This window comes from Rhamphochromis sp. 'chilingali' (genome assembly GCF_963969265.1).
Source record: "Rhamphochromis sp. 'chilingali' genome assembly, chromosome: 17".
Taxonomy (NCBI): Eukaryota; Metazoa; Chordata; class Actinopteri; order Cichliformes; family Cichlidae; genus Rhamphochromis; species Rhamphochromis sp. 'chilingali'.
Genome location: NC_137944.1, coordinates 11,580,983 through 11,593,559, shown reverse-complemented (window position 1 = coordinate 11,593,559; position 12,577 = coordinate 11,580,983). Strand labels below are relative to the sequence as shown.

The following is a 12,577-nucleotide window of genomic DNA, read 5'->3' as shown; positions in this document are numbered from 1 at the left end:
GTTGTGTGAACTTTGTTTTTAATTCCTAGTTGATTATTGGCAATTTGTCACATTTACATATGAAACATTTTCTGTTTTCTTTCAGGGGCCAGTGATGTCTATCTCTCCACAGGCCACTTACTTGTCTACAATCATTCCTAATGCTGTAATGCCAGCATCGATTGAATTCATTGAGATTGACCGCAGTACCAGCCGGACTCGTGGCAGCAGTGTCAACCATGGCAGCAGTGTCAACCATGGCAGCAGTGTTCGCACTGTAAGCAAAAGCAGCCTGGCATCTGGGGACTCGGCAGTCAGCCCCTTGCTATCCAGAAGATCAGATGGTGACACTTCCCAGACAAACCATTATCACAATGACTCCACACTGGCCACATCAGCTTCAGGGTCAAACTGGAGTGAGTCAAAGTCTTCTGAGACCATTATTTCAAACTCATCCCCACTGTCCTCCAAGGGTAGCACACAAAGCAGTAACTCTTCACAGAGAGTATGTCTAAATGGGCAAACCAAACAAACTGCTGGGGATCAGGACCTTGTTAGTTTCCGTAGCTCTGTTCATGCGATTAGCAGCCCTAGCGGTAAAGGTGAAAACCTTGTTACAAGACCAGCAACAGAATCTGGTGAATCGGTGGCGGTGGCTGCTGGAGAAGAAGCAAAGAATAAAAAGAAACGTAGCCTTTCAGTTATGAAGACCAAGCAACCTCCAGCACCACCACGTAGATCAAACTCTCTGCACAGTAATAAGATTAGAGGTAACTCCAGGGTGGTTATTGTGGATAACAAAAGTCTTAATGACTCTGCTTCTGGGGAGGTGACATTTACTAGAGAGAATATTGTACCAGAGGATGAGACAAAGTTGGTTTCTACAAATAGCACTAAGATACCCGAAGATGTATCAAACTTCCTTAGGTCAAGCTCTCCAGATTCTTCCACCAATCCTCTGAGTTCTGCTAAGGCATCTTCAAATGAAGATGGGCTATCTCCAGAATCTAGTTCCTCCCCACAGAAAGTTCCACCAGAGGATGGGAAATTTGAACGGACCATTTCTCCATCTAGTGGTTATTCTAGTCAGAGTGGCACGCCAACACTTTCTCCAAAAGGGATCTCCCCAACCTCCCCAGAGAAGCAGAAGAAGAAACCAGTCAAGCCGGAAAGATCAGCGTCGCGAGCCTCATCCTCAGCAGCATCTCCTTCATCCTCAGTTACGTCTTTATCATCTGGAACATCTGAGCTTGCCAATACAGAAGTTTCTGTGTGTAGCTCAAATCAGCCTCCACAGGGATCTTCACCAACTGTTGCTACAAAAGACCTTGCACTGAAGAACAATACCTCAACTTTTAGAGAGGAAGTAAATGAGCTATTGAACATCCCACCACCTCCTAAAGTCAAAGCACCATGTCCTCCTCCTCCAGAGACATGGGTCCACAGCAGACGCACCTTGGAGCTCCTCTGTGGGCCTTGCCCTAATGTTAAACAAAAAGCAGCACAAGTACAGGAAAGCACAAGTAACGACACAGGAACCCAGACTGAAACTAGGAAAGAGATGCAGGTTTTGGATCAAATTCAAACAGCTACAGACAAACCTATCATAGAACTGTCCAAAACTCAAGCAAAGCCTGAGTTACTATCAACAATGCATCCTGACAGAGTTCATGTGGTGCAGGAGGGTAAGGAATATCCAGAACAAGAAACATCTTTCGTCCAGGACAAAAGAAAAGCAAGCGTAGATGTTCAGCAGCAAGAACAGAGTAGTAGCTTTGTAATGAAGGAGCCAGAGAGTCAAGGGACAACTCCAAAGAAAGATCCCCCTCCTGTCATGAAGAAACCCATGACACTACTGCACAAAGGGGAAATGGTCTTGGCGGAGAAGTCAGTGGAGAAAGAGAACAATGTAACGAGTGGCACAGCAGAGGTCACTATATCTGTGGAGAACTACATGTCTTTAGAGAAAGGTGTGACAGCTTTATTTGACGAGAGCAAGGCTGAGATGGACAGAAGTGAAGTCCAGTCCATGCAAACACTTTCAATAGAGGTCCCCAGAATCAATAAGTTTTCTCCGCCACCTACCCCTCCCCCAGCATACCACCCGACACCGCCTCTATCAAGGAAAACACCTCCCTCAGCAGTATCTACACCTCCAAATGATTTACAAAGGGTACAGGAGGAGATCCACATTGTAGAGTCCTCCTGGCCACCTCCACCACCTCCTTTGGAAGGGGACTCTGTATTTGATGGAGTGGATGAGGTTGACTTTCCTCCACCTCCTCCTCCATCCATCATAACCGACAGTGCACCAGATGTGATGGCTGGTTGCGTCACAGAGTTGGGCAACCCTAATGTGCAGACTGTACAGAGTTCAGATTTGCACCCAGTTGTTCCACAACCAGTTATAAACGACACAGAACCAGTGATTGACGTGCAGGTTCCAAAATCTATAGCTTTTGAGGAGATTTCTTCATCTGTTTTAGAGACTGTATTGCCTCCACCAGTGGAATCGCCTCTTATACCAAGTATGAAAAGAGCAGAAAGCCCAGTACCAAACACAGCTGTAGATCCTCCCGGCAGTTTCCAGAAGCGAGGTTCTCTGCAAATTGAAGATCCCCCTGTGTCCATCAGTACTCAGTTTTCAGCTCTGACTGTGCCTGTAGCGCCTCCTTTACCGTCAGATAATTTAACTCATGGAGTTAATTTCAGAAGACATTCCAGCCTAGCAAATCGAGATGCCAGGACCAAGGAGCTCCTCTCCCGCCACAAAAGTGTTCCCATTCCCAAAGAGGATGCTAACATACCTCTTGTCACCCCTTCCCTGCTTCAAATGGTTCGCCTGAGATCAGTCAACATGACCGAAGATCAGGTGCAAAGTCCGCCAGAGGACAAGTCCACAAATGAGGAAGCACCAGTTAAGGATAATTCCCCAGTTTCTATCCAAGGATCTCAAAACATTCCTCAAAAACCCATCCGCAAGTCTTTGTCACTGAAATCTCCCCCTCAGGCCATTAAATCATCCTCTGTGACAATGACCAGTCCTTCAATGCGCTTACAGGAAGCCATACGAATGAAAACTGCAGCAATGTCTTCAAGAGATGGTCTGCCCTCCAAACTGGGTGTGAAATCATCGACATACAGCTGCGTCAGTGACCCAGGAGCTTTGCCACGGAAATCACATGAAGGATATGACATGCACAAGTCTCCAGCTTCTACTGCTAGCTTTATCTTCTCTAGGAGCACAAAAAAGGTTGTCATAGAGACTGCCTCATCCCCTGACGCTCAGGCAAATCTAAAGCAAAGCTTGGCAGCTGAGCTCATGCAAGTGTCCGATCAATCCAAGGCTGCTGTGTTTACATTTGATGGAGTGAAGTGTGATAAAGTTCCTCCACCTGTAGCCAAGAAGCCGACGCAAAGCAGCATCAACTCTTCACCGAGTCTTCCGAATTCTTTGTCAAAGATGGAGGTCAATGTCAAAGGGAATGGAGCAGTAGTAGGAGGAGAACATAGGAGTGGAATAAACCTGTCTGAAACAACAAGTAAGTTTATCATTATATTTGTGCCTTCATTGGTGTTTTTGCTGCTGAGTTTGCAACAGCTTCAAGGTTTGTTCTGTACCAGCATGAATAAATAACTCTTCCAACTCTTGCCATGAAAAAGCAGAATGCAAAGCAGAGGTTGCAGAATAAGAGTCACCTCCGGCACAAGCCCAGTACAGATGCTGCTGGTTTGCCTACAGACTTTTTTTTTCTCCAGTTAAATGCGCAAGCATGTGCTTTAATTAACCGTAACCTGAAGCTCGTGATCATGTCTCAGTAATTCGATTAGATTAGGAAGGAATACTCATCAAGCGTGTTCCTGTAACTGTATTATGGTGATGCTATAATGTCTAACCACCACTTGTCTTCCCCCTCCAGCAACCAGAGTAACAGCGGACACAATTGAAACACTGTTCTGAAAGACTTCTTTGGTGATTAAACAAGAACCAGGCTGATACCAGAGGAACAGAAAAAGGACAACTCACAAGAGAGACTGACTGGCATTAAGAGACATTAACTAAGTGTTTGTGTGCATTTCCTCCAAAAAGCCTTAGCCTGTATTGGCCTTCCTTAATATTTATGCAAAAAAAAAAAAAAGTATCACTCCCAATTTCTTAAAATAGCTTTATTCTGGAGTATTTTTCTAAAAATATAGTTTATGTCCTACTGAGGCCCCTCAGGGTGAAGCACTGTACATTGGCTGAATTGCAAATATTTAGCTTGTGTTAGATCGCCTCCCAGAGGTTCCATTAGGTAGTTGTAATTTCAACTCAGAGAAAACGACTTGTCTTCGAAAAAAAAGCATTTCTGTACATAGATGGTCTGTTTCCCCCTCCTCTTGTATTATATATATTGCAATATTGTCTGACAAAAGCATCCACTGTAGGACAGGATATCCATTCCTTACTTAGACTGAGTGAAGAAATTACTGAGCTTAGCATCATTCACGCTTTTTGGTGTGGAAAGCATTTGTCAAAAAGGGATGCCGCATACTTAAGAATTCAGTGTTTTTGTTTTCCCGAGATGCACTTTTGTAAACAACATATGCTAAATAGTTCAGACTTAACAGAATAAAAGCATCTAAATACGGGAGTAGGTGAAATATCAAGTAGATGCTTTTTTTTCTTTTTTTTTTAGCAATTCTTGGGTGACTGCAAAGCCAGCTCATCAGTATCCTATTTATTTATGTGTGATTGTTTTCACCAGTAGCACTGTCAGTCACCTTTTCCTACCAAATATGAAATATTTAAGAATTTGTTTCATCTGAAAACCACCTTTAGGGCTACGACTGGGGTGACTGGCCCTGGAGGACCATTACACTGGAGCAGGATGTCAGTGTTTTCAAAAGCGGACCTATTATTGTAATCCCTGTGAACCAAAAGCTCAGACATCACGCCTCAGTTTCAGATGGCATTTTTTAGTTTTGGATGTTAATGTAAGTGAGAGTGGGGAATCTCAGGCACACAGCACTGAGTACACAGGCCTGTTAAGGAGCAGCCAATCAGGAGAAAGTTTGCTTAAACTGAGGGGAAAGAGACAAAAACAACTTGTTTCAGATGGTTGATGAATTAAAGCCTGGGTTTTAAAAAAAAAAAATCATTATTATTTTGAACTGTGAATCATGCAAACTACTTCATCCATTGATAAAGACATGCAGCTGAAACTGAGCACGATGGGTCCACTTTAATACATGTTCTGTAACTCTGTAAGCCTTTTTATGGTGGAAAACAAATACAGCTCAATATATTTGCACAAAACTTTCCCCCTCTCAGAATCATTGATGAGTGAATTACACGGACTCCTCACACAGGGTCAAAAAAATCTCTGTTTTGCTGATTATAGAGAAATATGTGCAGTTATTACTTCTATAAATAAAATTTAAGTGTATTAAACTGTTTCCTGTGTTCATAGTTCAAAAACTTTCTCACGGATCACAAATGATATTCTCACTCAGACTTCAACCAGTGTTTATTACACATTAGAGATGATGATGCATGGTTTGATTATAACAACTAATGTTCAGATCTGGATTTCTGTGCAACATTAGTCAAAATACAACCGTCATATAGTACAAGGCATATTGATTTTTAGATACATAGGATGTTGGGAACCCATAAAACTATGCTTAGTAAGCAGATTTGGCAGATTGGCCACAGTCCTGATGTTCACATTTACCATGAAGGCAAACAGTAAAACAGGTAACTAAGGAAACGTTCAGTCCCTTTTAGGAAACCCGAGATATTTTTCATTGGCTACTTCCACGAATAAGCTATAAAGACCAGAGTCCTTTAACTGAAAAGGCCCTTTCTTCCCCCATATGTGTACTAGTAACACTAAACAACTTCAAAGAAAGGAAAAGTAATGAATCAGGTTTTCAGAATTTGTCTAAGAGAGTTTAAAACATGTAAGACACAAGGCATCATGTGCCGTCACTCTTCAGGAAACATCCAAATGAAGCTCGATGCTGCTGCCATGGCGACTCGATGGAAGTACTGTTGCTGTGGCGAGCAGGAGCAGCTTCAGCGTTTGCGTGTTTAACTGATGTTCCCTCCTTTGAGCGTCTTACATGTGATCTGCCCCAGTTTGGTCATCAGCTGCTTGTCTTTCCACTGAGCTACACACTCGTCTGATATCTTTAGGTCAACCTAAAATACCAGATAACACACATGATTTTATAGTCTGTACTTTAAATGTTAGCTCTTTAGTAGAGGGGGAAAAATACAGCGGTTTAACGTTAAACATACATAAAGAAACATACCTGGAGTTTCTCCCACACCTTCTTCTTTGGGTTAAGTCTATCATCTGGCTTGCCTGACTCATACCCTTCCACAAAGACCCTGTCCCCTGGCAACGAACCTTCTGGAGGATCCAGAGGCTCCACCTTTCTGGGCTCGCCCTCACTGGAAAACAAACAGAGATCGGAGGAGTTGGAAATTTAAGCTAAATTTCACTTTGTGCAAAAAAACAAAACAACCCAGCCCCCAAAAATGAAACTCACATAGAGGCACACAGCAGCATGGCTTGAGACTCGATCCCACGCATCTTCTGGGGTTTCAGATTGCACAGCACCAACACCAGTCTGTCCTGCAGGTCCTCCTGTGAAATGTAGGCCACCAGCCCACTGACTACCGTCCTCGGCTCAGGCTCTCCTACATCGATCTTCTCCAGGTACAGAGACTCAGCGTCTGGATGCTATAGAGGGGGGAAATTATTTTTAAGTTCCACAGTGATTATCCAATGATGTAAAAGTTCTGATTATAATGAAATGACAATAACTTACCTTCTCCACACTGAGGATCTTTCCCACTCTGATGTCCAGTCTGGATGGAGCCAGCTCATCGTCCTCTCCTCCACCACCATCTCCTCCTCCTCCGGCCTTAACGCCCTTCCCTCCTGCTTCTAATAACACACAAGTAAGACAGCATTAAGTCTCAGTATGAAGCCACTCCCGCTTTAAGCAACAGCAGCCACACGGTTTGACACTGACTTGTCTTTGAGGGATCAGGATAGGCGTTGCTGGTAAGTTTACGGAGCTCAGGAGACTCGAACTTCTTTCTAATTGGCTCCAGTAGCTCATTTAGTGCATCCTCCACAGAGGCCTTCAGGTCTCCAGGGTGGATCATCTATAAACAGCAGTTAACTACAGGTTAAACCAGAGCTCGTTACGGGAAGACTTCATTGTTCAAATAAACCAGTTAAGGCGTCCTTCACCTCTGCAACGAAGTCCTTCTCCACTTCCTCAAACACACTGTAAACTTTGTCTCCGCCCCACTTTGCATCTCTCTTGATGGAGAACACTGAAACACAACAGTACAAATGATCAACTCATTTGATTATTCAAATTGATTTGCCGAAAAAAAAGGAAGTCTGAAGCCAGGTTGCAGGAAGAGATTGAAAAATTGTTTCTACCTCCTCGTAGAGGGAAGAGGACATATTTGACAAAAGAGAGAACTCCATTGTTCTGGATGTTGCCCGGCTCACAGAAAGCCTTCTTCAGCTTCTTCTTTACATCCTCTTTGGAGTCCAGGAGATCGATTTTCGATTCCTGGAAGCAAAAACAGATAATAAAATGAAGATGGACGGAGTGTTGAGAAAATTTCCCGTCAAAATCTTGAACTCCAATCACTTCCTTCCATGACAAACTAAGTTTATATGACCTTACCTCTTCTGAAGAGCTCATCTTAGCCCCCGTCAGCCCCGGCACCATCGGGTTCATCAGGTGGGCACGTTTAGCGTAGCCGAGAGAGGGCAGGTACTGCCGAACAACACAGGTTAAAAGCTTGAACAGCTGAACGTTATCAATTCTGTACTAGTCTGTTATCACACTTTCATATGTAACTAAATATAGAAGCTGACATGAGAGAAAACCTTAAAATTCTCAGAAAGGTAAAGAACTGGATCTGACGCTCTGATAATAACAGAATAAATGTTCTACATCTTCTATAACAGAAAAACTCGTTTGGCTTTTTGTGAGAGCACCACGACCTTTGAAGCATCAAAGTCAGGCTAACTTCGGGGTTAAAAAAGTAATCCCTACAGCACACTACATTCATAAGAGTGCAGGAAGAGGAAAGTAAATGAACTTCCCATTCCTCTCTGGATGTAATATAATATATACAAATAGCTCAATTATGAATATCCAGAATATCACAGAGATGAAATATATATGACTGACAGTTAACTCTAACCAGTAAAGTTGGTTTATTTGTTACTTTCACTTTAGAACATGTTTAAAAAGGGTGTAACTATTGACTTTGTACTGTGCCTTAGATGGACGAGTTGTACTGGGATATAAGCCACAAGCAGGAATGATTTCTTTTGTCACTCGGTGGTGCATTTGTGGAATCTCAGTCTCTCGTTGAACGTGCTCCTGTGACTAGCCAGCACGTCATGGAGTGGGTGGGAGGTATTGTCCACTATTTTCCTCATCTTATATATTATAAGAGATATTTTTATATCTCTCGCGGATTTCCTCCTTCAACTTTGTTTTCATATTCTCAGTGCGTTTTTGCATCAAGTAGTGAAACCGGTTTGATGTTTACCGTTTACTTTCATAGTTTGCAAAGTGCGTGCCGCTTACAGGCAAACCACTACCACACTATTGGCATACAGCTGCTCCCTTTTTAGGTAACAAATCGTCATTGGAAGCTCACACACCGCTCTCGCACTCAGACATAAGTGGGCTTAGGCCATTGCTGCCCACACTAGCAAACAGAAATGCATCACTATATCACCAGTTTCACAAGATACACCAGTGTTATTGTGGAAGGTATGATAAGTCACAGCACTAATGTACTGGATTCAAAGGAATCCAGTACATTAGTGCTGCTAATGACTAAAGAGTCATTAGCAGCTGTGCGCTGCTGGGAGGCTGCAGAGGACTTGAGCTAAAACTAAAGGAAAAACCTCTGTAAATGTGCAAAGGTGTAGGATACCTTCTCTGCCAGAGTGAAAATCTTCCTCTGGTCAACACCTCCAAACTGAGCATCCACTTTCAAATACTCCTCATCCAGAGCCTGAGGGCATGAGGAAAAACACAAGATACAGTTACTGTGAATAATACTAAGCTGTGACACGGACACATCTGAGAAACTTCAACTACTGCATTGTCACAGTGTGATGACACCAGCGTCTCAATTCTATGAACAGCATTACTACCTGTAGGCCGGGGTACAGCAGACCACTCAGGAGAGGATGCTCCACCTGTTTCACCACCTCAGCTCCAGCCTTCTTAGCATCGTGCTCTGTCACCATGGAGGACAGGCGGTACACATCCAGAGTGTACTCCCTGGAAAACATGGTAACACCTACATGTTCAGTATGAGCTGCAGCTACAGGCAAGTTTTAAGAGACTGTAAAGTTGAACGAGTGGATGTCAGATCAGCCTCTGAATCAGCAAACAGACCTGCTGAGCTGGAAGTCAGTTCCTTTGACAAACTTGAGTTTATCCAGAGGCACACTGATGCTCTCCAGCATGGCCTTGATAACCTGCTCATAGTATTTGACCCTGAGCTCCAGCAGCTCCCAGGGAGCTTTCATGTTGTCTAGGTAAGCATGCAAGTCTGCAAACAGAACAGTGACCTAAGGAAAGGTAGAAGAGGGAGTAAAAAGGCTGTTTTAATTTAATAGCAACTACAAATAAAACCATAGTCAGCTCTGCCACACCCACCTCACATCCAGCTTTGAGGAAGTCTGCTATCTTAGACATGGGGACAAAGTAAGCTACGTGGGGTTTGCCAGTGGTTGCTGTGCCCCAGTAAACCCTGAGCGCTCTCTCCTGAAGGACCTGCTTCACCTTCTCCTCTCCAAGGACCTCCTGCAATACACACACACGAGCAGAAACATGTGAGTGTGACCTGTATGCTCCAGTAACAATGAGCAGCTGCCTGCGTGTCCCACCTGGAGGTTCCTGGTGATGAGGTTAAATTTCTCATCTGGACTCAGCTGATCTGCCATGGCGCTGGGTACTCCGACTGTAACACAAGCACAGTGGTCATCCTCCTGGGGTTCTTAATAAGGGAGTTCCAGTTAAATTGCTTTCGGTTTATTGTTGATCTTGGCTACAGACAGGTATGACTAACATTCGCCTGACTGCCATGTTTTTTTCCACTTAAACAAAACAGTAATGCATATAGATTTTGCGCGTTTTAAAAAATTAAAAATACTGCAGCTCAGTTTGCTGTCTATAAGCCGTATTCATGTAATAAACTTCACTTTGATGCTCCATAGGCTGTGCAGGCTAGCCAATGAACATAACGGTAGTTTTGAAAAAGACGCAATTAACCCAAAAATAAAAATGAAAAAGCACATCTTTCCCCGGTAAATTTGCTAAAATTCAGCATGTAGCCTATAAATTTAGCTAACTTCCACCGATGAATGAAGGATCTAATTATCGAGAAAACCATGTGCAGCTAACGTTACCTATCTCCTGTGGTTATAATCGATTCAGCTGCTTTTTTCTAATTGCTACATTTTTTTTGTTTATCTCACAGCAATGTCGTTCTACGGTAAAATCACACTGCACAGTAGCCGACTTACCTCAAAACCGTCTCCTTTCAAAGAGTCCTGGGTGAGAGAAACCGGCTGAACGGACCGGTCAGTGTTGCATCAGCGACAGCCTCCGCTCTGCTATCGATTCTAGGCGGAAGTAATCGAGTTCAGAGTGCAGGTCCTACCGGTTGGTAAAACTTTTTTCTTTTTTGCCCTCCAACATCCTTACACTAGGAAATGAGATTTATTGGAAAAACAACGATGATAAATCATTACATTTCATATAATGATCAGAGTGTTAAAAGTTAAGTGTTAAAAGGCTCTGTCCACTTGTTTTTTGGTTTGTTTGTTTTTTTAAGAATTGTCTAATCGTTGTCTGAAACTGAAAGTTTAATTCCTGTCAGAGTACAGTACTCACTTATATTCTAATTTTTTCTTCTACTCTTGTCAAGCATTTCAGAGAAAATCTTGGGAGTGATCAGGTAATTATGATCTAATTACAATTGTGATACTTAATAATTTAAAGACAATGGCAAACAAACTCTTTTTTTTCTCCCAGGGTGGCCAGAGGTTGATGGATTGTTGGGGAAATGCTGGCAATAGTTCAATGCACCAGAGAAGAGTCGCTGACACCCAATGCAGTAGCAGTAGAACCTGAAAGATTCCTCCTCTTTAAAAAACAAAACAAAACAAACAAAAAACAGTCCTTGTTAGGACTGTAGGAAGCTTTTTACGCACTTTTTTTTTTACGCAAGACAGATATATGAATGAACAGAGAAGCGTTCCAAGTAAAACTGGTCTACTAAAGTTTCTGACATCTGAATATTTGCTTAGACTCAATTCTTTCTCTTGTCAGATAAGTCTAAAGGGCCTAAAGAGTTCACTCTGCCACTTTTAGATCTGTGCTTGTAGTAAAATTAAGAACTCATTCTGCTGTTGGAATTTGAATTTCAGTCACCTCCAGGATTTCTTGGGTGCGCTTTAAAAGTGCTCCAGACCCTCCTGTCACTAAGGCACTCGGTGTGTTGTGTGTATGACCAATGTCACCCTTGACTTTTAGTGAACTGTTTCTGGAGCAAGAAAGAGGCGGACCCCAAGGGCGTAGATTTGGCATGAACGGAAGGGACATGTCCAGCGATTATTGAATTGTCCCCACCAATAATTTGATCTCTTCGAGTAAAGAAAAACAAACCCGATAGAAAGAAAAAAAAAAACGATCTGTCAACGTCTCATTCACCCAGTGGTGCAGAAAGAGTCCTACGTCATGTGACAAATATGGCCAATGTGATTGGCTGTGCCTTTCAGGGAGCTCTGTTTAGTTTTAGCAGCGGCAAGCCTGCGCAGTGAGGACCTGCAAGGAGGAGAGCAGGATGGCAGCAAAAAGGAAGAACCTGGATATAATAAAGTATTTTTCAAAGAAACCTGTAAGTCACTTAAAGTCAAGTTCACTCATAAAATGTGTCCGTCATAATAACGTTACAGGCTATGCTAGGCTTTGGCCCACATCAGTCTAAAATTGTATGTAGCCATGAATAACGTGTTTTGGAAACTAACTGCACAACAGGCGGCACTATTAGTTCTCTCAGTCTCAGAGTAGCATTTCTAATTTTGATTGAAATTGTCAGAGAAAACGGCAGCCTCGAGCAGCCAGGATATTAGTTTACAGAGGCTGTTAAAATTATACGTCTAACGTTAAAATGTTGGTGACACAATAATTTCATCCTAATGGCACTGACATATTCACAGGGTTAATTTTTGAGACAATATATCATGAGGTAGTCATGATTTTACAAATATTCCACCTTGTAGTGCAGTTTGCACAAATTGTTTTACAAATGCACTCACCCTACAAACATTACTGATGAGTCAAGATCTGCACAAATTGACAGAAACACTGAAGCAGCTCCACATTTTATTCTTATTGTCATGTTTGTCCTATTTGTCAGGTGACAGAAGAACCAACACAGAGCTCAGAGAGTAATGGTGATACAAGATCACAGGTGGAATTGGATGATGACTTGTTGGTTCATGACTGTATTTGAAGCACATGTGTGACTGCATGTATT

The 12,577-nt window shown here is 42.7% G+C and overlaps 2 protein-coding genes across 4 annotated transcripts in view; one reads left to right on the top strand and one right to left on the bottom strand.

Moving 5' to 3' along the window:
* Positions 1-5,334, top strand: part of nhsl3 (NHS like 3) — a 39,548-nt gene extending 34,214 nt beyond the window's left edge. For all 3 annotated transcript variants that reach the window (XM_080862606.1, XM_080862605.1, XM_080862607.1), the window contains 2 exons: positions 86-3,521; positions 3,900-5,334. In XM_080862606.1, the coding sequence (XP_080718732.1) occupies positions 86-3,521; positions 3,900-3,940 (3,477 nt within the window). In that variant the 3' untranslated portion in view covers positions 3,941-5,334. The remainder of the gene's footprint in view (positions 1-85; positions 3,522-3,899) is intronic.
* Positions 5,335-5,471: 137 nt separating this feature from the next.
* yars1 (tyrosyl-tRNA synthetase 1) lies at positions 5,472-10,681 on the bottom strand. The gene is made up of 14 exons (XM_080862608.1): positions 10,560-10,681; positions 9,921-9,994; positions 9,691-9,837; positions 9,427-9,602; positions 9,180-9,309; positions 8,957-9,037; positions 7,684-7,776; positions 7,431-7,566; positions 7,233-7,318; positions 7,009-7,144; positions 6,802-6,920; positions 6,520-6,713; positions 6,280-6,421; positions 5,472-6,166 (listed from the first exon to the last, which is right to left on the bottom strand). The coding sequence occupies exons 2-14, from the start codon at positions 9,975-9,977 to the stop codon at positions 6,056-6,058; spliced, it is 1,608 nt and encodes a 535-aa protein (XP_080718734.1). The 5' UTR covers positions 9,978-9,994; positions 10,560-10,681; the 3' UTR covers positions 5,472-6,055.
* Between the last annotated feature and the right edge of the window lie 1,896 nt (positions 10,682-12,577).

Bases quoted from the DNA above. Each gene is read 5' to 3' on its own strand.
- yars1 (XM_080862608.1), bottom strand. From the start codon at position 9,977: ATGGCAGATCAGCTGAGTCCAGATGAGAAATTTAACCTCATCACCAGG. The intron at 9,603-9,690 runs GTGGGTGTGGCA...ACCTTTCCTTAG, and splicing joins TCCTCAAAGCTGGATGTGAG to GTCACTGTTCTGTTTGCAGA. The intron at 7,567-7,683 runs GTAAGGTCATAT...TTTTGCTTCCAG, and splicing joins AGATGAGCTCTTCAGAAGAG to GAATCGAAAATCGATCTCCT.